At 46.9% G+C, this 26,672-nt stretch overlaps 1 protein-coding gene across 1 annotated transcript in view; it reads left to right on the forward strand.

Annotated features, from left to right (window-relative positions):
- The window catches only part of Myo1e (myosin IE), a 140,958-nt gene that overhangs the window by 108,138 nt on the left and 6,148 nt on the right, over positions 1-26,672 (forward strand). Inside the window, exons 17-26 of the mRNA XM_069995289.1 lie at positions 1,789-1,895; positions 5,632-5,730; positions 6,358-6,502; positions 8,257-8,371; positions 9,015-9,184; positions 10,796-10,941; positions 15,629-15,775; positions 16,353-16,510; positions 17,584-17,676; positions 20,931-21,132. Coding sequence (XP_069851390.1) covers positions 1,789-1,895; positions 5,632-5,730; positions 6,358-6,502; positions 8,257-8,371; positions 9,015-9,184; positions 10,796-10,941; positions 15,629-15,775; positions 16,353-16,510; positions 17,584-17,676; positions 20,931-21,132 — 1,382 coding nt within the window. The remainder of the gene's footprint in view (positions 1-1,788; positions 1,896-5,631; positions 5,731-6,357; positions 6,503-8,256; positions 8,372-9,014; positions 9,185-10,795; positions 10,942-15,628; positions 15,776-16,352; positions 16,511-17,583; positions 17,677-20,930; positions 21,133-26,672) is intronic.

The raw sequence follows: 26,672 nt of genomic DNA on the forward strand, positions 1-26,672 counted from the left end.
GTTAAGGAGTGATGATTTCAAATGGGCTTTTTAGCTTTGTGGAGGAGGGAGTTACCTGCCACAAGAACAGTGCTCTGTCTGCAGGTTCTGCAAGGGAAATATGGAGGAAGAAATTGAATGAAGTAGCCTACAAGGTTATAAATACTGAACTCTTTATGGGTCTCACATTCCTTAATTGTGAATTTCCATGTTGTATGTGCACATGTGCATGTGCACATGTCCTGGGGTTTGAACTCAGGGCCTAGGTGCTATCTGTCAGCTTTTTCACTCAAGGCTGGTACTCTATCACTGGAGTCACAGCTCCACTTTTGGCTCTTTGGTGGTTAATTGGACCTAAGAGTATCATAGACTTTCCTGCCCTTGCTGGCTTTGAATTAACAATCCTCAGATCTCAGCCTCCTGAGTAGCTAGGATTATAGGGGTGAACCACTGGCAACCAGCAATTTCTATCAGTTAAAATGAGATGGCTGGATAGATTCCAGTGGCTCACACCTGTAATCCCAGCTACTCAGGAGGCTGAGATCTGAGGATTGCAGTTGAAAGCCAGCCTCGGCAGGAAAATTCTGTGAGACTCTTATCTCCAGTAAACCACCAGAAAGTTGGAAGTGGTGCTGTGGCTCAAGTGGTAGAGCGCTTGCCTTGAGCTGAAAAGCTGAGGGACAGCGCCCAAGCCCAGAGTTCAAGCCCCATGGCTGACGAGAGAGAGAGAGAGAGAGAGAGAGAGAGAGAGAGAGAGAGAGAGAGAGAGAGAGAGAGAGAGAGAGAGAGAGAGAGAGAAAGAAAGAAAGAAAGAAAGAAAGAGCCTTTTTACTCATTCTATTTCCTGGAAAGAGAATAGAGGGGATCTTGAGTTTTTTAAAAATCTTGCTCACTAGCCGGGCGCTGGTGGCTCACGCCTGTAATCCTAGCTACTCAGGAGGCTGAGATCTGAGGATCGCGGTTCAAAGCCAGCCCGGGCAGGAGAGACCGTGAGATTCCTATCTCCAATAAACCACCAGAAAACCGGAAGTGGCGCTGTAGCTCAAGTGGTAGAGCACTCGCCTTGAGCTGAAGAGCTGAGGGACAGCGCCCAGGCCTAGAGTTCAAGCCCCACGACCGACAAAAAAAAAAAATCTTGCTCACTTTTGCAAACAAAACAAAATGAACGAAAACAATGTTTTTGCACATGTCTTTAGTAAATTGAACTTAATTCCTTAGTAAGTAACCTATTCTCTTGTTTCCCATGGACGATTTGTATGTGAAGACTGATTTGTTGGTTTCGTTTCTTATTGTTTTATTAACAGTTCTAAAATTTTCTAATTCTTTTCAATAATCACACTTCCAACCAGTTTAATAGTGATCAAATTGCCAGCCATCAGTACCTCACGCCTGTAATCCCAGCTGCTCAGAAAGCTGAAATCTGGAGGATTGAGGTTCAAAGCTAGCCAGGGCAGAAAACTCTGAGAGACTCCATCTCCAATTAACCAGCAAAATACCAAACTAGAGATGGTGACTCAAGGGGTAGAGTAGCAGATGTAAAGTAAGAAGGCTGGGTGAGAGAGCAATGTTTCTCTGCAAAGTCCCCCCTCCCAAACAAAACAAAACCATGTGGTTAAATTGCCATAAAGTCAATAGAGCCTTAAATTAAAGCTTGGGAGCCCTCATTTAGGCCTACTGAACAAATTGTCGTGAAGATTAATTCCTAGCAATTATATTTCCATCCTAGCGTTTCACAAGTCTTTGCCTTTGAAAATTGATCTGCTTTGGAGAAAGGTGTGGTCTCTAATGGCTATAATTCTTCCTGTCTAGAAACAAGCCAACGACCTTGTCAGCACGCTGATGAAATGCATACCCCACTATATTCGCTGCATAAAACCAAATGAAACCAAGAAGCCCAAAGACTGGGAAGAGAGCAGGTAACAAATACTAGCAAGAGATGGGGAGAGGAAGGTCAAGATGGAGCTCGATGGGCCATGACACACTTGAATCTCTGTGCTGCTAAGTCCTCTTGCTTTACAGGCCAGGGACCGTTTTCAATTGTTCACCCGTGCTTTCCACGTCTAGTGTCCCATTCATTTTCCAAGGTCGAAAGTCCTTAGGTTCCCCCCCCCCCCCCGATTCCTTACAATGTTTAGTAGTGCTACTCTGCTGAGAACTGGCCTTTCTTTGGGCCCCCCCCCCCCCAGGCTACAGCTTAGGGGCTGAGTGCTTGCCTAGCAGAATTAGCAATTTATAATGTGGATCTTGGCTAGTCTGGGAGCAGATGCGGGGGGGGGGGGGGGAGGGAAAGAAAAAGAAAAAACAAAAGTCTCCATACCACCAAGGAGACATGAGATGGTGTTTTTAAATGAGTTTGAGGTTCTGTAGAAATATTGGGAGTTCCCGGGGGTTCAGGAGCCCCGGGATGTGGCCACTGCAGGATGTGGTACAGGATGCTCCAAGGAGAAGAAGGGTCCTGGTGAAATACTGAGACAGGCTGGAAAGCGGAGGTTTCACCTGAGTGCTGACTTGGCTTGTGCTGATTGGGATGTGCTCTGGGAGATGGGGAGGTATGACGTCACCACCCCCTGGAATGACGTCACCACCCCTGGCATGACGTCACCATTCCCAGCCCCCCCCCCCCCCCCCCCCCCCCCCCCAAGGAGGGCTGAAGACAGATCCCGTGCTGGAGTGACTCATCCTCATGACCCAGAGAAGCAAGTCCCACGAGGTTCTCTGTGGCTTGCAGAAAAACAACAGGCTCGCTGAGGCTGGCAGGTGACTCACACCAAAGGGTGACCGTGGGAAGAGGAGGCTGGCGAGTCCCCATCAGTTTCTTCCCTTGAGTTTCTCTCCCCTGCTTCCAGCAAGTTCCTCACTCAACTCGGACAGGCAATAAAGATGCATGATCCCTGAGAGAGAGACAGACGTGGCAGAGTGTGGAATGGGGTGGAGAAATCTCTCAAAGAATAACAATGAAAAACCCCTAACAGTCACTCTGAAGGTTGAAAGAGTGTGTGTGTGTGTGTGTGTGTGTGTGTGTGTGTGTGTGTGCGTGCGCGCGCGCACACGCGCGCACGCATGCGTACCGAGATTTGAACATAGGACCTCACCCCTTTGCTGGGCGTTTTCATTCAAGGCTAGTCCTCACCCATTGGAACCATGGCTTCTGCCTCCAGCTCGTTTCTGCTGGTTTGTGGGAGATAAGAAACCTCACAGCCTTTTTTGCCCTGGCTAGCTTTGAACTGACTGCAGCAAGGACACAATCAGCATTTACTGGACCAGGTTTCAAGAGTTTAGAGTATGAGCTCTTCAGACTATGAAGATCAAGGATCAGTTTCTATTTCCAGTCCCATAGCTTCTTGTGACACCACCGCGGTGGAAGGGGGGGAGGAGGGGTACACGCTGTGGGAAGGCCACATTGATGAGCAGTTGGGTTGGTCTCCCAAGCAGGTGATGGAGAGCCTCCAGGAATATGCAAAAAGAAGTTGGGGTTCTTTAAAGCAGGTTTTGTGAAACTGATTGTCCCAAAGAGAGAACTTTCTGGAAGAAAATGCCCTGGTGGTGGAAGTCATGGTGAACAAAGCTGCGGTGTAACGGAAGCGCTCTTCCTGCGTATAGCATACGTGGGTCTGTGGCCTCCGGGATTGAGGCCCGCTGCCCACCCACGGGCCTGGAGTGAGCTGGTGTGTGGGAATGGATGTTAAAATGAGCAACTATTGGGGATGTTCGTGATGTGGATTTTTTTTTTATTAGATGAAAGGGCGAGTTGGGGATTTGAAGGACAAGAGGAAGGAAACCTGATTGTTTTTCTGACTCCCTCCCTCCTTCCTTCCCTCTCTTCTTCCTCCTCTCTCTCTCCCTCCCTCCCTCCCTCCCTCGCTCTCTCTCCTCTCTCTCTCCTCTCTCTCTCTCTCTCTCTCTCTCTCTCTCTCTCTCTCTCTCTCTCTCTCTCTCTCTCTCTCTCTCTCTCTCTCTCTCTCTCTCTCTCTCTCTCTCTCTCTCTCTCTCTCTCTCTCTCTCTCTCTCTCTCTGTCTCCCTCTCTCTCTCTCTGTCACCTATGACCACAGCTCTTTGGGAGGTAGAGATAAATCAGAGTCATCTTAGGTGGAAGTGAGGCCAGGGCAAAATGACTAGCAAGAGCTCAACATACAAGTTGGGTGTGGTGACTCGCACTGGTGATCCCATCCATCCTCTCCCCCCCTTCCCCCCACTACAGAAGTGTAAATAGGAGGATCGCTGTCTGAGGTTGTTTTCCAGTGCCCCTCCCCTAGAAAAGTACGAGACGTTATCTGAAAACTAACTAAAGCATAAAGAACAGGGTGTGTGCTTCAAGTGGTAAAGCATCTGCCCAGCAAGTGTAAGGCCCTGAGTTCAAATCTAGTACCTCATGCGTGTGCGTGTACACACGCGCACACACACACACACACACACACACACACACACACACACACGTTATTCTGAAGGTGTCAACGTTTCTGGGTGTCAGCCGTCAGACTCAGTGGGAACCCTACCCCCCTCTTCCCTGTGGCAACAAAACTACCCCTTCTCTCCTGAAGCCAGAGCACTCTGTGTGGGCAGTTCACTTCTCCTGGGACTGGATTACAGGAATACCCAGCAGCACAGGATCCACAGAGAGTCAGTGCTATCCAGGAAAGGTTCAGAAAAGGACTCAAACTGCTCGCCTCGCTGACAGGACAAATCAATACACAGGTCGAGTGCTGGCTGATCCCAGAAGCCCAGCAACCCTGAGACCTTTCTTGGGTTCCCTAATACCTCCTTTCCAGAGGATGTGTGAGAGAAAACAACTTGAACACTCACTTAGATATATTTGAGCCCATGATTATAAACTCAACCATTTGAAATGAATTGCCTTGTATACCTGTATTCACTCACTTTAGAAATAAGTCCTAGAGGGCTGGGAAGGTGGCTCAGTGGTAGAGCGCTTGCCTTGCATGCCTGAGGCCCTGGGTTCAATTCCTCAGCACCACATAAGCAAAAAGAAAAAAGCCGGAAGTGTTGCCGTGGCTCAAGTGGTAGAGCGCTAGCCTTGAGCTGAAGAGCTGAGGGACAGCGCCCAGGCCCAGAGTTCAGGCCCCATGACCGGACCCCCCAAAAAAAAATAAGTCCTAAAGGTGTAGAGTTTTGGGGGAATCAATGTTAAATTTAAGTTCAGTTGAACTCAATTCAGCACTGTTGGATTTAACATTTGGGGGAAAAAACACTTGTTTTTCTTCATTATTTCAATAATAGGTATATGTAGTTTTATTTTTATTTGATTGTTTTGAGATGGGAGAATCTGATTGCGTTGTCCAGGCCAGCACAAAACTCCTAGGCTCAAGAGATCCTCCTCCTGCCTGAGTCTCCCGAATAGCTGGGAGTATGGGTGTATGCTACCATGCCTGGCTTTGGGTTTTGATTTACTATTCTTTGAAATAGATGTGAAGTTGTCTTAGATCATTGTAGTAACTCCTAGTGTTATGGAAATTAATGTTATTTAGCTTACAGTTAATGTTACTTATTTTGTTATGATGTATACACTGTAAAATACTGTAGTTTTTTTTTTAATGCATTTCTTTCCAGCTTGGCATTGGGGTTGGGGAACAAGGTTGGTAAGAAAGCAATGTGAAATGGTTGTCCAGCAATACTCAGGATCCATTTCTTCCCTCTAGGGTAAAACATCAAGTAGAATATCTGGGTCTGAAAGAAAATATCCGCGTGAGAAGAGCTGGCTTTGCCTATCGGCGTATCTTCCAGAAATTCCTGCAGAGGTAATGACCCAGTGAGATAAATAAGTATACACAGGCTTACTGAGATAATCATGTTTCATATAGGTCACATATTTCAGTTTATTTCCATTTATTCTTTTTTGTTGGTTGTGGGGCTTGAACTCGGGAACTTGGTGCCATCCCTGAGCTCTTTTGCTCAAGGCTAGCGCTCTACCACTTGAGTCACAGCGCCACTTCTGTTTTTCTGGTGGTTAATTGGAGATAAGAGTCTCACGGCCTTTCCTGCCTGGGCTGGCTTTGAACCTTGATCCTCAGATCTCAGCCTCCTGAGTAGCTAGGATTACAGGCGTGAGCCACCAGTTCCTGGCTGTTTTACAGTTTATAATTCAACCACTTTAATTTTGTGCCTAGATTGGAGCTTGAACTCAGGGCCCAGGCACTGTGCCTTACCTTTTTTGCTCCAGGCTAGTGCTCTACCACTTGAGCTGTGGCCTCCATTCTTGGTGTTTTGGTGGTTAATTGGAGATCAGCGTCTTCAAAGACTTTCCTTTGAACCACAATCCTCTGATCACAGTCCCTCTAGTTTGCTTATGTCGGGCTGCTGGTGTAAAGGGTCAAGTATGTCTTTGGGGATTGAGAGCTCAGCTTGTGTATGCTTCGTCCTGTTAGGTACGCCATCTTGACCAAAGCCACCTGGCCCACGTGGCGAGGAGATGAGAAGCAGGGCGTACTCCACCTGCTGCATTCAGTCAACATGGACAGCGACCAGTTTCAGCTGGGGAAGAGCAAGGTGTTCATCAAAGCCCCGGAGTCTGTGAGTGCAACATACCCACCTCCCTGGTTTCCACTCTGGCTGGGCTTCAACTCTGTGTATGTGCCAGTCCTGGGGCTTGAACTCAGGGCCTGGGCACTATCCCTGAGCTTTTGTGCTCAAGGCTAGCGCTCTACCACTTTGAACCACTTCCAGCTTTATTTGTTTTTCTGGTGGCTCATTGGCGATAAGAGTCTCCTGGACTTTTCCTGCCCGGGCAGGCTTCGAACTACGATCCTCACATCTCAGCCTCTTGAGTAGCTGGGATTCTGGGCTCTGCAGGATCAACTCCCTTGTTGATCTTTGCCAAGACGAGGTGGGGGACGGGGGCATTTCTGGTTGTGGTGCTGCCCAGGGGAAGTCGTGCATCCGAGCAGGAGGAAGATGAAGTTTCTTAGTGATGCGGTTCCCTCTTCCCTTTCTAAACTGGGGAGATGCTGGACTGGAATTCAGTAGCCATTATTTCTTGAGCTTCCTGTTTCAAAGTCAGACGTTGGTCATTGGACCAAGAGAGAACAATGTAAGGACTTACGATATTGGAGCAAAAGAAGCAACCCTTGGTCTCCTACCCATCTGGTCTTCCTCCATTATTATTGTTTGATTGGGATGGGTCTGAGGCTCTAGCTGAATGGCTGCCCATAAAGATTATTAAATAAATACGCAGCCCACATCGCTAGAACCCGTTTAGGAAAAGTTGGTGGTAGCATCTTTTTTATTTTTTTTCTTCCTCTCCACTCTTGAGTTATTTGTAGCTCCACAGCCATTTCATTTCCAAATATAAAATGAAAATGTTGTGTCATACGCCATTAAGCAACCCACAGAAAAGTTCCTGTTCTTTCTAAACTGGGACAGTGATGTGTCGGCACGCTGGCATATTTCTTGATGCTTTTCCTTTTCAACTTGCTAATTTCCCATGTATAAATTAAGATGGCCTCCATAGTTTTCTTAAGGTTTGGGGGGATTTTTTTTGCTTGTTTTTTGTTTTTGGGTTTTTTTTTGGGGGGGGGGGTCCCAATTCACTTGAACTTTGGGAATTTATATCCAATACCCACTGAGTTTTTGTGTGTTGTTTTTTTAATACTGGTCCTGGGGTTTGAACTCAGGGCCTGGTCACTGTCCTTAAGCTTTTTTGTTCAAGACTCGTGTGGGTCTACCGTTTGAGCCATAGCATCACTTCTGGCTTCTTTGGTGGCTCATTGGAGGTAAGAGTCTCAGACACTTTCCTGCCCAGGCTGGCTTTGAGCCACGATCCTCAGATCTCAGTGTCCTGAGTAGCTAGGATCATAGGAAGGAGCTACTAGTACATGTCCAGAGACTATTACAACACACTCAGATACAATCATATACCCTTACTTTTTGTTAAGAGAAAAAAAATATGTATGGGGTCAGATGCTGGTGGGTCTAATCCTAGTTACTAAGGAGGCTGAGATAAGGAGAATCGGGAGGCTTGGGTAGGAAGGTTCAAGAGTTTCCATACTCCTCCCCCCCCTACACACACCCCTTTCAACCCAGACCAGGGCATAGTGGCACACTTCCTGTCATCCCAGGCTACACTGAAGAATGAGACTGGCGGGAAAAGCATGGGGAGTCGATTTTGAAATGATCATAAATAATATGCCATCGTAATTGGGTTTTATGAGTCTGTTTCATGGGTCTATCAAGCTGCTTTTCATTCATGTCCTTGACATAACCACAATGCCCAGTGCTGATGCTAAGTCCGGTACACTGGCTCACGCCTCTTTTCTCTGTCTTCACAGTTATTTCTTCTAGAAGAAATGAGAGAGAGAAAGTACGATGGGTATGCCCGGGTAATACAGAAATCCTGGAGAAAATTCGTGGCCCGGAAGAAATATGTCCAAATGAGGGAAGAAGGTAATGTCAGTCATTTCGTTTCACTCAGTTAATGCATCTTATGAATAGGTTGCTGCACCACCCATTTCATTGGACGTGTTAAGTCATATGCTCCTGCAAGGTACTGGTGGCTCCTGCCTATAATCCTAACTATTGAGGCCAAGATCTGCAGGATGTCGGTTCAAAGCCAACCCGGGCAGGAAAGTCTGTGAGACTTTTTTTTTGGTCAGTCGTGGGGCTTGAACTCTGGGCCTGGGCGCTGTCCCTCAGCTCTTCAGCTCAAGGCTGCCGCTCTACCACTTGAGCCACAGTACCACTTCCGGTTTTCTGGTGGTTTATGGACAATAAGAGTCTCACGGACTTTCCTGCCTGGGCTGGCTTTGACTGTGAGACTGTTTACCTCCAATGAACCAGCAAAAAACAAACAAAAAAAATCTGGAAGTGGAGTTGTGTCTGAAATGGTAAAGTCCTAACCTTGAGCACAAAAGCTCAGGGACAGCCCCCAGGCCCTGAGTTCAAGCCATAAGAATGGTGTGTGCGTGTGTGCACATGTGCGTGCACACACACACACATATAAATTCATGTGCTAAATAGCACACATCATTTGGTGTTTCTTTGTGTATTTTCTTTCCTCTGCCCTTGCCTATTCTTCTGGGAACTGCAGCCTCAGACCTATTGTTGAATAAGAAGGAGAGGAGGAGAAACAGCATTAACCGGAACTTCATCGGGGACTACATTGGAATGGAGGAACACCCAGAGCTCCAGCAGTTTGTGGGCAAGCGAGAGAAGATCGACTTTGCTGACACGGTCACCAAGTATGACAGGAGGTTCAAGGTATGTCCTGGCCACTTGCTCTGAGCCTCACCACCACCATACATAACTTGCTGAGTATGGTGACTCATGCCTGTAATCCCAGCTACTCTGGAGGCAGAGATGGGCAAGATCAAAGTGTAAGGCCAGTCCAGACAGAATATTTATTTGCAGGTCCCAGTTCTGTGAGCAAACTGGCTCTGAGCTGTGTGGCTCATGCCTGAAATTCTAACTATCCAGAAAGCTGAGATCTGAGGACCACAGTTCAAAGTCAGCCCACAGGTGACTCTTATCTCCTATGCATCAATGTTTGATCATTAGCCTCAAGGAAAATGTTGAGGGACAGGGCCTAGGCCCTGAATTCAAGATGCTTGTCATCCTAGCCACAAAGGAGAAGATAGGAAGACAAAAATGCAAAACACTGTTCAGAAAAGAAAACGTCAAGCAAGTGATGGAACCCCTGTCTAGAAGCGCAAGCTCCTGAATTCAAACCCTAGAACTGCAGAAATAACACAATAAAACCCCTTCTTGTTTGTATATAACCTGAAAACAAAACAGCGTCATCCAAACTTTACAACAAAAACTCAATAACTTGTGGGTTTATTGTTCTGATTGTCAAAGCAGATCATGTTAATTCGATTTAAAAAAACAAACCCCAGGTAAGCCAAAGGAAAAGCAAACAGAATCAACGGTGAACATGTTGTGTTTATCCTTAAGATCTTTTTTTCTCGTGCATTCATGTTTGCAAACTTAGTTTTACAAAAAGCATGTTACACATCACATTCTTGTATGTCCTGGATTTGTTTCAAAGGACTTGCTATTCAACAAAGTAGTTTTGTTTTTGTTTTTGCTTTTTGTCGGTCATGGGGCTTGAACTCTGGGCCTGAACTCTTCAGTTCAAGGCTAGCTCTCTACCTCTTGAGCCACAGCCCCACTTCCAGTTTTCTGGTAGTTTATTGGAGATAAGAGTCTCAGACTTTCCTGCCTGGGCTGGCTTTGAACCACAATCCTCAGATCTCAGCCACCTGAGTAGCTAGGATTACAGGCGTGAGCCACCAGCACCCAGCAATAAGTAGTTTATGATTACACAGGTCTTAATAATTGCCACCTTTTCAACAATCTCACCCATCCTTCCCTCTCTCCCTCCCTCTTCTTAATTTTGTGGGATATACCACTGTAAGCTATTTAGTATACCCACACAGTATTCCATTCAGTGAATGCTTTATTATTCTTTAAAACAACTTCTCATTAACCAGGTCTTATTTGATATCTTTCATTGTCCTTTTTTTGGAACAGAAAAAAATGGAATAGATATTAATTTAATAAGAAATATTCTGCCATAGGCATTTGCTTTTTTTTTTTTTTTTTTTAATGTCGGTCATAGGGCTTGAACTCTGGGCCTGAGCGCTGTCCCTAAGATTTTTTTGCTCAAGGCTAGCGCTCTACCACTTTGAACCACAGTGTCACTTCCAGTTTTTGAGTGGTTAATTAGAGACAAGAGTCTCACAGACTTTCCTGCCCAGATTGTCTTTGAATCATGATCCTCAGATCTCAGCCTCCTGAGTAGCTAGGGTGACAGGCATGAGCCACTGGTTCCCCGGCTGAGCTACCGTCTTAAAATTCCTTTCATTCTAGGGTGTCAAGCGAGACCTGCTCCTCACCCCCAAGTGCATGTACTTGATTGGACGAGAAAAGGTCAAGCAAGGCCCAGATAAAGGCCTTGTGAAGGAGGTCCTGAAGCGGAAGATCGAGATGGAGCGAATCCTGTCGGTGTCCCTCAGGTGAGCAGGGACGGTGGTAGAGCTGGGTGCTCTCAGCATTACTGTTGCGAACGCAGTGCATCTCCCCCTCACCCCGCCCCTCCACTTGGCAAAATCATGATGGAAGAGGATGGAATTTCCCTTCTCCTCAAAGAACCCTTGAATGATGATGTCATAATTCCTGGGGTGTTTCCCCCCATGAGAACCAGAATAAGATACCCAGAACAAGTTGTGGCTTGGTGTGGTGGCTCATGCTTATAATCCCAGCTACTGGGAGATGTCAGTAGGAAGATCACATGATTCTTTGTCAGTTTGGGCAAAAGCGTGAGACCCTAAATAAATAACGCAAAAACAGCCAGGGGCGTGGCTCATGTGCTTCCCTCGCAAGTGCAAGGTCCTGAGTTCAAATCCCAGGACTACCTCCTCTGACCAAAAAGAAAACCAGCTTCCATCTGGTGGGCTCCTCCAAGGCCCAGTGTCTCCTGAACATTTTAGAAATGGGCTTGTACAAACAGGGTCAGAAGATCTCGCTCTTACTGAAGTGGAAGCAAAGGATTCTGAGCCTTGTGTCCAGTCTCAGAGACTTAACTGCTTACCAGCAAAAGCAGGCAGTGGTGTCCTGGAGGGGAAGTTTCTTTGTTCCCTCTGTAGATGGGCTAAAATCTCATTTCTTCCAGTGAGAAGAAATCCCATCTTACTGGGAAAAGTCCAGTATAGTAGTACACACCTGTCGTCCTATCTCTAATGGCAAGTGTGAGGTAAAGGAGGATCATGGTATATAGGTTGTCTTGGGCAAAAAGAGCCAGACCCTATCCCCCACACTACTGGAGGTCTGACCCAAGTAGTAGAGCATCTAGTTAGCAAGTACAAAGCTCCAAGTTCAAATCCCAGGATCCAGTGGAGATGTTCTGATCTCTTATGAACATGTCAGCTTGGAATCAGGATAGCTTTCAACTCTTCTTCACAAAACCTAAAAGTTCCAGCCAGGTGCTGGTGGCTCACGCCTGCCATCCTAGTTACTCAGGAGCCTGAGATCTGAGGATCATGGTTCAAAGCCAGCCCAGATAGGAAAGTCCCTGAGACTCTTATCTCCAGTTAACCACCAGAAAACTGGAAGTAGAGCTATGGGTCAAAGTGGTAGAGTGCTAGCCTTGAGCAGAATCGCTCAGGGACAGCACCCAGGCCCTGAGTTCAAGCCCCATGACTGACCAAAAATAAAATCTAAAGTTCTAGGCTCTAGAGAAAGTGGGGATTTCCAGTGCTCAGGTATCAGACCCACCAGGCTGGAATTCCTGCTCTGATTGATGTATAAAGAATAACAGATTTCAGCACGTCCATTCTTGCCTGTGTTTCTATGGCGTCTGATTGCTATCTGTTCCTAAGGTTTCCTACATAAAGAACCAGGCAGTGTCTGAAGTGCTTGAATTATTTCCATCATGTCAACTCAGAGCTAGGTACCAGTGGCTCATGCCTGTAATCCTAGCTACTCAGGAGGCTGAGATCTGAGGATCGCGGTTCAAAGCCAGCCCGGGCAAGAAAGTCCGTGAGACTCTTATCTCCAATTAAACACCAAAAAGCTGGAACTGGAGGTATGGTTGAAATGGTAGCGTACCAGCCTTGAGTTAGAAAGCAAAGGGACATTGCCTAGGCCTTAATTCCAAGCCCTAGTACCAACACACACATACCCCCTCAAAAACAACAAAAAAGCCCACGTGTAATCTTTGCATATGGTAGTTGTGTATGGTGCATATTAACACAAATTATTATTTCCTCCTTTCCTTCAAACATCAGGTTAGGCCAAGAATCAGAAGCCAAATAAAGGGTCTGAGCACAGTGGCTCATGCCTGTAATCCTAGCTACTTAGGAAGCAGAGATCTGGAGGATCATGGTTCAAGGCTGGCCAGGTGAAAAAGTTAACAAGACCCCATTTCAATGAACAACTGGGCATAAAGAGTTAGAACACGAATCCCCAATTCTCCCCTGAAGCACTGGCAGGAAGATTGCAGTCCTGGCCAAAAAAAAAAGGGCACAAAATCCTATGTGGGAAACAGTAGCCTAAATCACAAAGGGCTGGAGGCCTGGCTCAGGTGGTTGAGCACCTGCCTCGTAAGCATCAGGCCATTTACACCCCAGAATTGCCTCCTGCCAAAGAATGCGCTTAAGGAAAGACACCAAAAGGGTGGTGATGTGTGCAAAATGGAGCCTGTCGTAGAAATGAATCGTGGCCACTGACAACTGAGTGTGGGCGCGGCACCAGGGAGGTGTGATTGTGTCTTGCACACTACCAACTCCTGCCACCCAGACAGGTTTTTCTCAGTTGCCTCGTCCTCGGGAAAGGAAACAGCAACATCTGCATGGATTGCCAAGAATGTACCAGCCTTCCCAGTAGCTGATTGGCTGGATTGCCTTCACCTCATCGAATCTTCTAGGGCAAAGCCATCAAACCTCGTCCTTGAGCTCTCCTCTCTCCTACAGCCCAAGATTTGTGGGTGTCCAGTGGCCCCCCAGCTCCTGATTCTCATGACAGAAGCATCCACAAGCAATTAGCCAGCAAGGGGTGTACATGTGCTAAGTATTTGAAAGGGAGGATTTATCGGTCGCTTGTATGGATGTGATAATGGCATTGTGGTTATTTTTGTACACATCCAGAGACTGCGTTTTAATGGTACCCCCTGAAATATTGAAGCATTAAATGATCTAATATTTATACATCACTTTAAAAAGAACCCAGTGATGGTATGGTGTTGAGGAGCATGAGGGGGGGAGAGAGCATATAGAGAATTCACAGAACCTTCTGGAATGTGGCTCTTTGCTCCTTCTGGACTACTGATTTGTTCTGTTTTGTGCTGGTCATTGGGGCTTGAACTCGCAGCCTGGGCACTGTTCCTGAGCTGCTTTTGCTCAGGGCTAGTACTCTACCACTTGAGCCACAGCGCCACTTCCGGCTTTTTTCTTTTTGCTTATGTGGTACTAGGAATCGAACTCAGGGCCTCATGCATGCAAGGCAAGCGCTCTACCACTGAGCCACCTTCCCAGTCTTGGAATTTTTTATTTTTTCTATGAAGGTTCAAGAAAGTCAGAGTTCTATTTCCACATTGTCTTTCAGCTTCCTTTCCTCCCCCTCCTTTACCCCCCCCCCCCCCCCGCCGCCCCCAGAATGTACCCAGTGTTTTGTAACAAATGCTTTTGTGAAGCTGATCTATTCTTGGTGACAGGAGTAAAAGGAGATTTTTCTAGTGTGGTAGGCCATACCACAACAAACCACAAAGACACTGAATCAAGTCCAAGTTCTAAGCCAAACCAGAGGCCAGGGAAAGAATTTTTCAACACAAAGGACATTGTCAGACATCTGGGAGGGATTGTAGTTTGGGCCTATGAATTCGACAGAGGTGGAGGCCAAAGATAAGTCTGATTTTTTTTCCCCCTGTAGAATAAATAAATCTGCAAGTTTTGCATCTATCCAGTTCCAGAACTTTAGGGCTGAGGGTATATACAGGGTTAAGCTGGAACCCGGCTTGGCTGATGATTGGCTTCATCAAATTGCATGTCTGGGTCACTGAAGGGCAGGGTTTGGAAATTGATGGTTGACCTGGAAGTTTGGGCCAAGGGTTCATCATCTCAATCTGACAAAAATATTGAAGGAAAGCACACAAGATGGTAGGACAAGAAATAGAGAGCGTAGCAAGGAGAAAAGGCGAAGACCATTTACCTCTTGGTAATTTGGTGAATGGGTTAGACACCCCCCCGCCAAATGAGATGCCTTGTCTCATATAAGGCCTGACCAGTCAGGAGAAGATGGCTAAAGAACAGATCAAAAAGGGCTGGAAATGTGGCTTAGTGGTAGAGTGCTGGCCTAGCATGCATGAAGCCCTGGGTTCGATTCCTCAGTACCACATACACAGAAAAAGCCAGAAGTGGCACTGTGGACTGTGGCTCTTATATCTTTCAAATGTTTATTTTATTATTTTTTAAAGAGGATCCTAGCTTTTGAAGTCAGGGCCTGGGACTATCCCTGAGCTTTTTCCACTCGAGGCTAATGCTCAACCACTTGAGCCACAGCACCACTTCTGGCTTTTTGGTGGTTCATTGGAGATGAGAGTCTCAGCAGTCTCAAAGTCTGACTTTGAACCACAGTCCTCAGCTCTCAGCCTCCTGAGTAGCTAGGATTACAGGCATGAGCCGCCAGCACCTGGTTTTTATTTTTTTATTTTATTTTATTTTTTTTTGTACATGTTGTATTTGAACTGTGATCCTTCCTATTTCCACCTCCCAAGTTGCTGGGGTTACAGGCATGTACTACCACATCTGCCTTCAGTTCTTGATTTGAGAAATCTTGTTGAAGAAGGATTTTGATTCTGCTGTGGGTGGGCCGATGGATTTCCTTTCCATCAAAGTTATTGTGCAGTTCATTGGTGTGCATTTTGTTTTGAAAGATTTTGAAAAATAGAAGGGAAAGGAGAAAGGAAAAAACTCCCAAGGAGGAAGGAAGAAAGGACAGAAAAGCCACAGAAAGGCAAGCTAGTCCCGCAGTGTAGGAGTAAAACCAGCCACCACCATATGCCATGCTGTGCCTGGATAGCATTTAGAATATGTTCCTGGCATGCATGAGGTCCCGGGTTCAATGCCCAGCACCAAATAATGGTGACATCCTGAGGTTGACGGAATAACCCAGGGTTCATCTCACTAAGTTTGTCTCCTCTCTCCACAGCACCATGCAAGATGACATTTTTATTCTCCATGAGCAAGAATACGACAGTTTGCTTGAATCTGTCTTCAAAACTGAATTCTTAAGCCTCTTAGCAAAGCGTTATGAGGAGAAGACTCAGAAGCAGCTACCTCTCAAATTCAGCAATACGTAAGTCGGGGTCCCAAACTTGTCAGTAAAATCGAGAGGGGCTTTGTGAAAAATGGGATTCTGGCTATTTGTTTGGGGCAGTAGTAGGGTTTGAACTCTTGGATTTGTACTTGTAAGGCCAGGAGTTGTATCACTGAGGTACACTCCACCCTCCCCTTTTATTTTGTCGGTTATGGGGCTTGAACTCTGGGCCTGGGCGCTGTCTCCCAGCTCTTCAGCTCAGGGCGAGCACTCTACCACTTGAGCCACAACACCATTTCCAGTTTTCTAGTGGTTAATTAAAGACTAAAGCCTGGGCTGGCTTTGAACCCTGATTGTCAAATCTCAGCCTCCTGAGTAGCTAGGATTACAGGCGTGAGCCACCAGCGCCCCAGCTTTGGTTTCATTTTTGTACATGTTGTATTTGAACCGTGATCCTTCCTATGTCCACCTCCCAAGTTGCTGGGGTTACAGGCGTGCACTACCATATAGGCTTAGATTGTCTGGTCTGGATCCCTTTTAGAGTGTACTTGTAGCAGAACTCTCTGAACTGTTTCCTTCTTTTCGAACTTAATTTCAATCCACGTGCTTGTTGCAGGCTTGAATTAAAGTTGAAAAAGGAAAACTGGGGTCCCTGGAGCGCGGGTGGGTCCCGGCAAGTGCAATTCCACCAAGGCTTCGGCGACCTGGCCATCCTGAAGCCCAGTAACAAAGTGCTGCAGGTCAGCATCGGACCTGGGCTGCCCAAAAACTCCCGTAAGTATTCTAAGGGGACCACTGCCCCTCGGCCCACGTGCTCAGACCCACTGCCCAAGCGGGCACCAGGAATGGGGAACGTGTGGCCCACCGTGTGTGGGAAATCTCACACTAACACAGTATCAAAGGAAATGGACAGAGCCGGGCGCTGGTGCCACATGCCTGTAATCCTGGTTACTCAGGAGGCTGAGATTTGAGGATCATGGTTCAAAGCCAGTCCAGGTGGGAAAGTCCATGAGACTCTTATCTCTAATTAACCACCAAAAAGCCAAAAGTGAGCTATATCTCAAATGATAGAGCACTAGCTTTGAGCACAAAAGTTCACAGTGCCCAGGCCCTGAGTTCGGGGTGGGGGGTTGGGGGGGAGGCGGAGGGGATGATGGGACACATGAGTACACAGAAAAATCCAGAAGTGGAGCTGTGGCTCAAGTGGTAGAGTGCTAGTCTTGAGCCAAAGAAGCTCAGGGACAGTGCCCAGGCCCTGAGCTCAAGCCCAGGATTGGCCAATAAGAAATAAATAAATAAAGACATACACAAGGTCAAATTCCAGGGCTTTTTCTGTTTGTTTTTATTTCTTTTTTTCATTTTTTAAATGTTATTTATCTTTTGTTTATGTGGTGCTGAAGCATCGAACCCAAGGCATCCTGCAGGTTAGGCAAGCGCTCTACCACTAAGCCACATTTCCAAGCCTCTCTTCCTATTTTTTTGTTTTTTGTCAGTCATGGGACTTGAACTCTGGGTCTGGGCACTGTCCCTTGGCTCTTCAACTCAAGGCGAACACTCTACCCCTTGAGCCACAGCGCCACTTCCGGTTTCCTGGTGGTTAATTGGAGATAAGAGGCTCATGGGCTTTCCTCTCCAGGCTGGCTTTGAACCCTGATCCTCAGATCTCAGCCTCCTGAATAGCTAGGATTACAGACGTGAGCCACTGGCACTCGGCTTCTTCCTATTTTTTAAAATAAGCTTTTAGTTACTTATTAATTTCTTCATTTCTTTGGTGGGTGCGTGCATAAGTTGATATTGGCACTTGAGGAGCCCATCAAATCCAGCTGCTATCCTAATGTTTATTTCAGGTCCCACCAGAAGGAACACCATCCAATGCCGAGGGCGTCCTGGCGGGACTCAGACCGCCAACTACCCAATGAGGGCTGCGCCTCCTCCCCCTGGTAAGCCTGGGATTACTGCATCTCCACCCACAGCTTCTAAAATATGTCTGGGAAGGAATGCGGTAGCCAATGCGGGCACACATGTCAATCAATCACAGGTCAGCCAATCACATTGTCAGTGCACCATGAGTCATTATACTGCAGGCAACTCCCTTGGGGCCTCTGTTTACTAGGCCAGAAGCTGTGAGCCCTTTTTAAGATGCAGGATGCTGGCATGTAACCAACACCACCATGGTGATTCACAGCTAGGTAATCAGTTCAGAAATGAGTCTATAAAGACACCTACTCCTAGACAAATAAGGTCCAGGAGACTTCCCCAAACAAAACTGTACCTGTGAGAATTAGGAAATTGCTACAAAAGCATTTTTTGGCCCTTATTTCAGGGCCTTGCATTTGCTAGGCAAATGAGACACACAATCCATTTTGCTTTAGTTTAATTTTCGTTTTTGTCTTTCTTTTCCTTCATCCCCTCTCTTTCCTCCCTCCCCCCTCCCTCCCCATCTCTTTCTCGATTCCTTTTCCTTCCTTCCTTCCTTCCTTCCTTCCTTCCTTCCTTCCTTCCTTCCTTCCTTCCTTCCTTCCTCTCTTCCTCTCTTCCTCTCTCTCTCTCGTCTGCTAGCACTGCTCACCTGGTGCTCTACCACTTGAGTCATGCCTCCAGCCTGGATTTTTGCTGGTTAATCAGACATGAAGTCTCAGCAATTTTTTTCTGCCAGGGATGGCTTTAGACCTTGATTCTCCTGATCTTGGCCTTCTGAGTAGTTAGGATTATTTAGCTTGGGGTGAGCCACCAGGACATGGCAAATGGCTTCTTCCCTTTGCCTTTTATCTGCGAGAAAAATGGAAAGATGGTAGACGCCAGGAGAAGCAGAGTTTGTGTTATGTTACTTGTCAGTACTGGCCAGGACCACCTGGATGGAACATTCCTTGCTTTCAGCTACTTTGGCCCAAGTAATCTCAGGCCAAATTAGGCCATAGCACATCTGACCTTGATCATGGTCCCAAATCTCTGCAAGTGACCATTTCTTCCCAGGAACAACTCCCCCAATCTATCAAATCAGCCCTTTTTGAACTATCTGCAAAAAAAAAAAAAAAAAGAAAAACCAGGATTTTTAATCTCTTTGGTTTAAAAAAAAAATCTTAGGTCATGCCAAACCACACTTTTGCAAACATACAATAATAACAAAAAAAAATTCACAGAACAATGAAATTGTAAAAGCATACAAAACACAAGCCAAAACCTTTATTGTTAGAGTCAAGAGGCATAAAATATATCTGTCCAGCTGCCATGAGCATTTCTACAAGCTCATTTTGTTTTTCATTTCTGAACTCATTTAGGTGACCGAGTCTCCAACAGCACATACATGGTGTGGCCTGTCCCTGAACCCCACTTTAAGCCTTTCACTCTGACAGGAAACCTCCCCCCTGCCTTCCAGATCTCACTTGCTGTATAACAGACATTTGTTTCAAGTATTTAGCTCTTGGTCTGGGAAGGTAGCTCAGTGGTAGAGTGCTTGCCTAGCATACATGAAGCCCTGGGTTGGATTCCTCAGTACCACATAAACAGAAAAAAGCCAGAAGTGGCGCTGTGGCTCAAGTGGTAGAGTGTTAGCCTTGAGCCAGAGAAGCTCAGGGACAGTGCCCGGGCACTGAGTTCAAGCCCCAAGACTGGCAAAAACAAGGATTTAGTTCTGATCAGGTCTCAGGGTCACTGGGTAGAAGCAGGGGGGAGAGTGCGGGGAGGGAGGGAGGAAGGGGAAGAGGAAGAGAGGAGAGAGAGGAGAGAAAGAAAGAAACTTTTGAAGGCTGAGAAAACTGTCCTTCAAAGTAGGGACTACTCGGACAGAAAGTTCTAGCATACGTTTATAAACAGGATCACTACACTGTCAGGTTGAATGGATAAGCATTTAGAGGGCGGTTCTCGCTAATGGAGCTCAAGGAGTCTTGTTCTCCCTGCCTGCCCTGTCCTGTTGGTGTTAAAGGAAGGGGCTGATGGCTTCCCTCCAAGACCCCGGACTAAGCACCCCAATTCATAATCTCACCATCACTTAGCAGCTTTGGAGCTCTGTGATCTCCACTTTAAAAATCACAAAAAAAGGAGCTGGGAAGGTGGCTCAGTGGTAAAGTGCTTGCCTCCCATGCATGAAGCCCTGGGTTCGATTCTTCAGCACCACATAAGCAGAAAAAGCTGGAAGTAGTGCTGTGGCTCAAGTGGTGGAGCGCTCGCCTTGAGCTGAATTGGTCAGGGACAGTGCCCCAGGCCAAGAATTCAAGCCCCATGACCGCCAAAAAAAAAAAAAAAAAAATCACAAAAAAAAGATGCTTCATCTGGCTTGACCCAACCTGGTAGCCATGTTTCAGGGTGGAAGTGACCTCTACATTCCAACAGAGCAAGTTCTGCCAAAGGCATCGAGACCCACCCCGTGAAAATGAAAGTACACAACCAGGCACTGGTGGCTCACGCCTGTAGTCCACGCTGCTCAGGAGCCTGAGATCTGAGGAGCTCGAGTCAGTGAGACTCTTCCCTCCAAGGACCCAGCAGAAAACCAGAAGTGGTGCTGTGCCTCAAAGTGGTAGAGCACCAGCCTTGAGCAGAAAAGCTCAGGGACAGTGCCCAGTTCCTGAGTTCAAGCCCCTGCCTGCCCATTTGAGGCCAAGCCTCAGATAGGAAGCATATTTGCCGCAAGATCTCTTTTCTTGACTGTGGGCTTTGAAACCCAGACATTGGAGGATCCTATTGTCAAATTTAACCATGCCTTGAGACACGTCCTAGGAAATTTATGATGTGTGATTAGCCCTACCATCATCATCATCATCATCATCATCATCATCATCATCATCATCATCATCAGTTCTATGCACTTACCCCTTAGGTGTAAACATTCTCCCTCCCCCACCCCCTCCAACATGGGGACCAAAACTCAATTATCTAACGTTTTCCTCACTGGCTGGCACTCTACCACCTGAGTCATACCTCCCACTCTTAGGGTTAGTTATTTGGTTTGTTGTTGTTGTTGTTATCTGAGACCAGTACTCAAACTTGGAAGTGCATACAATCTGATTTCTCACTTCTACCCCAGGGAAGTTGGAGGGAAAAATAAAATAATACCACAGCTCCACTATGGTATGGTATATTCGCTGTGATCCCTTCCATTTTTCAGATGGAGAAACTGAGGGACAGAGAAGTTAAATGACTTGCCCGAGGCATTTTGGCCTCATAGAATTGAAGGTGTATTCTCCTTTCTGCCCTCCAGGATATCACCAAAATGGCATCATCAAAAACCAATTTGTGCCACAACCCCACGCCCCTGGGAACCAAAGGTCCAATCAGAGAAGCCTGTACACCTCCATGGCCCGCCCACCTCTGCCCCGGCAACAGTCCACAGGCTCAGACCGCGTGTCCCAGACGCTGGAGAGCCTGGATTTCCTCAAGGTGCCAGACCAAGGTGCTGCTGGGTAAGATAAGACTCGAGTAGGTAAAACCACACTCCAACTCCCATCAGAGCATTGCGGGTTCAGGGGTGACATGGCTGTTGATTCCAGGCATTTGTAATGATGCAGCCAACCACACGCCCCATTTCATTGTCCAGAGAGGGTCTTGCATGGAGATTCTAGAAGGAGGCAGTCTTCTGAGCCTGACATTGGGTGACTCCAGGGCCTTTGTTGCTGAGTGACATGATTGGGGACTAGCAGTATTTTGCTGGAAGAAAGTTAGGGTTGCTTTGTGTTGGTATTTGTACCTGTGTCTGAGGTGTAGTGATGCATCAGCTCCAAAAGTGTCAGCAGCGTGAAGAATCACGCCCCAGTCTCCCATGACACAGCTGTGTGCAGAATCTAGATCTTCATAGCTTCCACAGGAGAGCCTCTGCTTTTCTAGAAAAGAAAATTGGGAATGGTGAGTCAGGCTTTGTAGCCTAAGGAAGCAAAGGCTTCTGGGAGCCTGTCTACACTGGGGATGCCTGTAGAATGGGAGATTAACCATGACCTGGGATCTCAGCTTCCTGAGTAGCTAGGATTATAGGCGTGAGCCACCGGTGCCTGGCAATGGTACTTGGTCTAGACTATTCCATTGGCTGTAGCTTGATGGTGATGGTAATGATGGTGGTGATGATGATGGTGATGCTGATAAGGTAATCGTGGTGAGATATGATCTCCAGTGGTTGATCTCTAGACACTTTTAAAGAACTTCCCTAAAGAGCCATCAGGAGCATGAGCTCCTGAGTTCAATCTCCAGCACCACAAAAATAATAAAAATAAACCCTTCCAGCTGGCCGCAGGTGGCTCACGCCTATAATCCTAGCTACTCAGGAGGCTGAGATCTGAGGATGGTGGTTAGAAGCGGCCAGGGCAAGAAAAGTCCCCGTGAGACTCTTAGCTCCAATTAATCACTCAAAAACCGGAAATGGCGCTGTGGCTCGAGTGGTAGAATGCTAGCCTTGAGCACAAAGAGGCTCAGGGACAGTGCCCAGGCCCTGAGTTCAAGCCCCACAACTGACACACACAAACACACAAATATATATATGTATATATCGTCCTTTCTGCTCTGCATGGTTGCAGGTCTGTTGAACCCAGCAATGCTGGCCTCAGCCCTTTCCCCCTCGTCCCTCCTGCAAACTTCCATCTTTCATTCTGTCTGTGTCCCAAAGCATAGAGGTGCAGGAAACTTGTATGTAAACCAGGCCCGCTTTGAGCTTGGGCGGGGGGGCACCACAGGTTTTCCTCTGTCCTCAAGGCCACAGGGCCTGGCGGAGCTGTGCCATGCACTTTCCCGCTGTTCCTTTCCCCCTCACAAGTGACCATCAGCAGAGTGTGTGCCACCCTTGTTGGGTCCCTCGTCTTTGTCTCTGGTCCTTTTTCTCCTTTGCATCCTCAGGGTTTTGAACTCAAGCCTCACGCCGGCTAGGCGGCAAGCGCTCTGTCACTTGAGCCAATCTTTCCTCTCCCCCCTCTCCTGAAATAATATTAATGGTGACTCCAGCTCAAGCAATTATCTGCTCTCTTTTCCTCCCCCCCACCCCCACCCCCAGGGGTATAGGGATTGAAAATCATGGTGTGGACCCTTGCTCAATTTGTTTGTTCCCTGGTGCTCCACCCACTGAACCATGCCTCCCACTCAGCCCCTAGTCCTCTAACTCCAGGGCATACCCAAGAATTCAACTTCTCTTCCTGATCTCAGCCCAGCAAATGAAGAGGCACCTGCCAGGCCCTGAGCGTTGGCACTGCTCAGCTGGGCAGAGGTCACTCCCGGGTGTCATACGCTTGGCTCCATTGGAGATTCCTGGCCAAGGCAGGAGATGTCTGCCCTGTCTGCTGGCTTCCTGAGTGCTTGGGTTTTGGCTAGCCAACCCAGCTTCTCAGCCTGCTTTGTAGACTTGCACACGGGCCAGATGGGAGCAGCCGGCAGCCCAAAGTAGGCAAGTGGAGAAACACCCTGTCTTATCCATAACTGTTCTCTTCCAGCCTCCCCCCTCCCACACACACACACCATTCCCTGGCTGTCACCTTTAGCCATGGAGATGGGGTTGGCACCTGTACAATCATCTCCCAGTCACTAGTTTTCCTGCCTGTTTTCTGTCATTGTTGTTGTTGTTGAATGTCTGTGCTTGAATAGCTGTAAGAACCCTCCCTTCTTCTGCACACATTTGCTGGGGCCGCTGTTCCTTAAGAAGGATCTGAGGTAAGCACAGTTACGCCTGCCTGCCATCCTGGCTACTTAGGAGAACTGCAGTTTGAGGCCAGCGTGGGCACCATGTTCCTGACACCTCCCATTTCTACAAACGAGCCGGGCGGGAGGGTGCACATTTGTGATCACAGACACCCGGGAGGCACAAGGAGGAGGAGGATTGCAGGCCAAGGCTGGCTCAAAGGGAGAAATGAAAAAGGAAGACCCTAAAATAAGTAACACAAAAAGGACTGAGAGCATGGTTGACGTGGCAGAGTGTCTGCCTAGCACGTCAAGTTCAAAGCCCAGTAACTGCCAAGAAAAAAAAAGGAGAAAGTTGAACCAAAGGGATGAGGTTTTTTTTTTCCTAATTATTTTCTTGGGTCTTGAACTCAGGGCCTGGGTGCTGTCCCTGATTACTCAAGGCTTTACTACATTGAGCCACAGCTCCATTTCTGGTTTTCTGGTGGTTCCTTGGAAATAAGAGTCTTATTGACTTTCCTGCCTGGGCTGGCTTTGAACCAGGATCCTCAGATCTCAGTCTCCTGAGTAGTTAGGATTACAGGCGTGAGCCACTAGTGCCCAGCTAATTATTGACTTTCTAAAACACATAAAGGTGAAAGAAAGAAAAAAAAGGTTTCAAATGTGGCCAGGGACCTTGGCTCTAGCATTTCAGGAGCCCTGTAGTGATCTGAATTTAATAGCTTCTCCTTTTTGCCAAGGAAATCGATTTATATTTCCTTCATGGGGTGTTTTTGGAATCTACCAGCATTTTGGGTATCCTGAGCTTGTCTATTTTCCATAAATATGAAGGTCCCTATTTAGATCAAAGTTTCAAATTGTCACCTGCGAGGAATGTACACATCTATAAAAAACATTCCCAGTCTTTGCTTCCTGGGCTTTTTAAACCCTGAGACTTAATCTTTCTTTCTCCTTTCTCTCAAAGGAGTTTTCTTTATAGATGTATTTAGCAGAAGCACTCGTTTTTTCTTTTTGGATCATGTAACATGGATAAAAATCAAATGGTATAATTAGCGCCTCAAGTTAATTCAGGAAAGTCATCAGTTGATTTGAGGTTCAGCTGATGTAGTTTTTGGAGAGAGCATGAAGTCATTGCTAAATTAATCGCCACCCATCAACAGCCTTTCACCCTTGGATTAAGGTATTTGTGCCCACGGTCTCTACAAGCCATGATTTCAGTTCCACTCTCCAAACTGCACTAAGAGACTGGAGGTGGAAGTATGGGCTTTCAATCCTTTACTAAAGCTTTTGGTCAGTCAAATTCAAGGCCAGGAACAGTGGTGCATGACTATAATCCCAGCTACTTGGGAGATACAGAGATAGGAGCATAGGGGTTTGAAGCTGATCCAGAGAATAAAAGTCAGTGCTCATCTTGAATCCCTAGCTCCTCAGGAGGCTGCCATAGGAGTAACAGGTTCAAAGCCAACCCAGGCAGAAAAGTCCTTGAAGCTCTTACCTCCAATTAACCAGCAGAAAGCAAGGTTCCGAGGTGTGGCTCAGGTGGTAGAGTGCCAACTGAGCAGTCAAACCAACAGAGACATCAGGGCCTGAGTTCAAAATTCCAATCACACATCACACATCACACATCACACACACACACACACACACACACACACACTCAAAGCCAGCCTGGGCAGGGCCTGAGTTCAAAATTCCAATCACACATCACACATCACACATCACACACACACACACACACACACACACACACACACACACACACACACACACACACACACACACACACACACACACACACACACACACACACACACACACACACACACACACACACACAGTCAAAGCCAGCTTGGGCAGGAAAATCTGTGAGACTCTTCTGTCCAAAGAACCACCCAAAAAAGCTTGTGGCTCAAGTGGGAGAGGGCTAGCGTTGAGTGAATGAAAAGCTCAGGGACAGCACACAGGCCTTGAATTCAAGCCCCAGAACTGGCACTAAATCAATCAATCAAAACAAATCCAGAGAAAGATAGAGCCACGTGCAGTGGCAGGCTTTCTCCCCCACACCCAGAAGCATAAATGGATACAAAATGTAAATGCTGCCAATGGCTGGTGTCAAGATTCTTCTCATGGAGTCATATTTTCAGAAGGCTTAAGATTTCCAGCCAGTGTCCAATAGCAATATTTCTACACGAACGCACAGCCATAACCTGGTCTGGGCTGAGTCAAAGTCTTGGAATTGCTGGCATGCATTTCTCCTCATTTCCAGTAACATTTAGAGATGGAGCCTTTTGGAACCCAGTGTATTTTTCCAAGTCAGGGAAAGAAAATGCCATTATTTTCCTTCTTGGAGTTTCAAGACATAAATTTCCCCATTGCGGGACAAAGCAATGATATTTGAAAACTCCATCCTCTCTGATCTCCCCGGCCTGGAGTCCACATAGCCACCCAGGAACCATGGGAACCGCCCAGAAGTTGGCCAGGGCTAGGTGTGGGTCTGGTTTGTTGGTCTCCTTCTGTTTTACTCATCCTGTGTATTTACTGTGGGATGCCTCTAGCTTGCCCCTTAATGGTCCCGCCCACCCTCCGTGGATTCATGTGTATCACAGGAATAATGATAATACCCAGGTTCTGGTGGCTCACGCCTGTAATCCCAGCTGAGATTTGAAGGATCAAGGTTTGATACTGGGCAGAAAAGTCTCTGAGACTCTACTACCAATCAACCAACAAAATGTCAGACTGGAGATGGTGGCTTGAGTGGTAGAATGCCAGCTATGAGTAAGCAAGCTAAATAAGATCCAATAGCCTGGAGTTCAAGCCCTGGTATTAGGAACCCCTCCCCCCCCCCCAAAAAAAAGAAGTACTCAGATTTCTAATGAGTCACAGGCAATTTGAATTATTTTCAAAGGGACCCGCCTGGGGTCCATTTTTCTTCCTGGCTTTTGGCATCTTGTGAGATTCCATAGCTGTCCAAGAGGTCTCAAATGTCCATTGAAAAACCTCACAATCATCGAAAGAAATCTCTAGGCTTTCTGGTAGCCCATAATTCAGGACTTATGGCAGTGCACTGCCAATTGTTGTTGGGGGGGGGTGTCTTAGAAGGAAGTCCCGGATGGCAGATACATACCATAGCATCCACAAGTGGGGGGTGTGGGGGTGTGGCTCAAATGTTTAAGCACCAGCCATGAGCAAGTAAACTGGGTGAGCAGGAGGCTGCCGAAAAACAATTTTTAAATTAGCTAAAGGCACAATATGAATATTTATTATTGATGTGCAATAGTGCTCGTTCAATTGCAACTTTGCATGACTTTTTACATTTTATACTTGAATAGGTGTCTGTAATCTGAGGTGGTTT

This window comes from Dipodomys merriami, unplaced genomic scaffold (genome assembly GCF_024711535.1).
Source record: "Dipodomys merriami isolate MVZ:Mamm:240054 unplaced genomic scaffold, mDipMer1.0.p SCAF_48, whole genome shotgun sequence".
Taxonomy (NCBI): Eukaryota; Metazoa; Chordata; class Mammalia; order Rodentia; family Heteromyidae; genus Dipodomys; species Dipodomys merriami.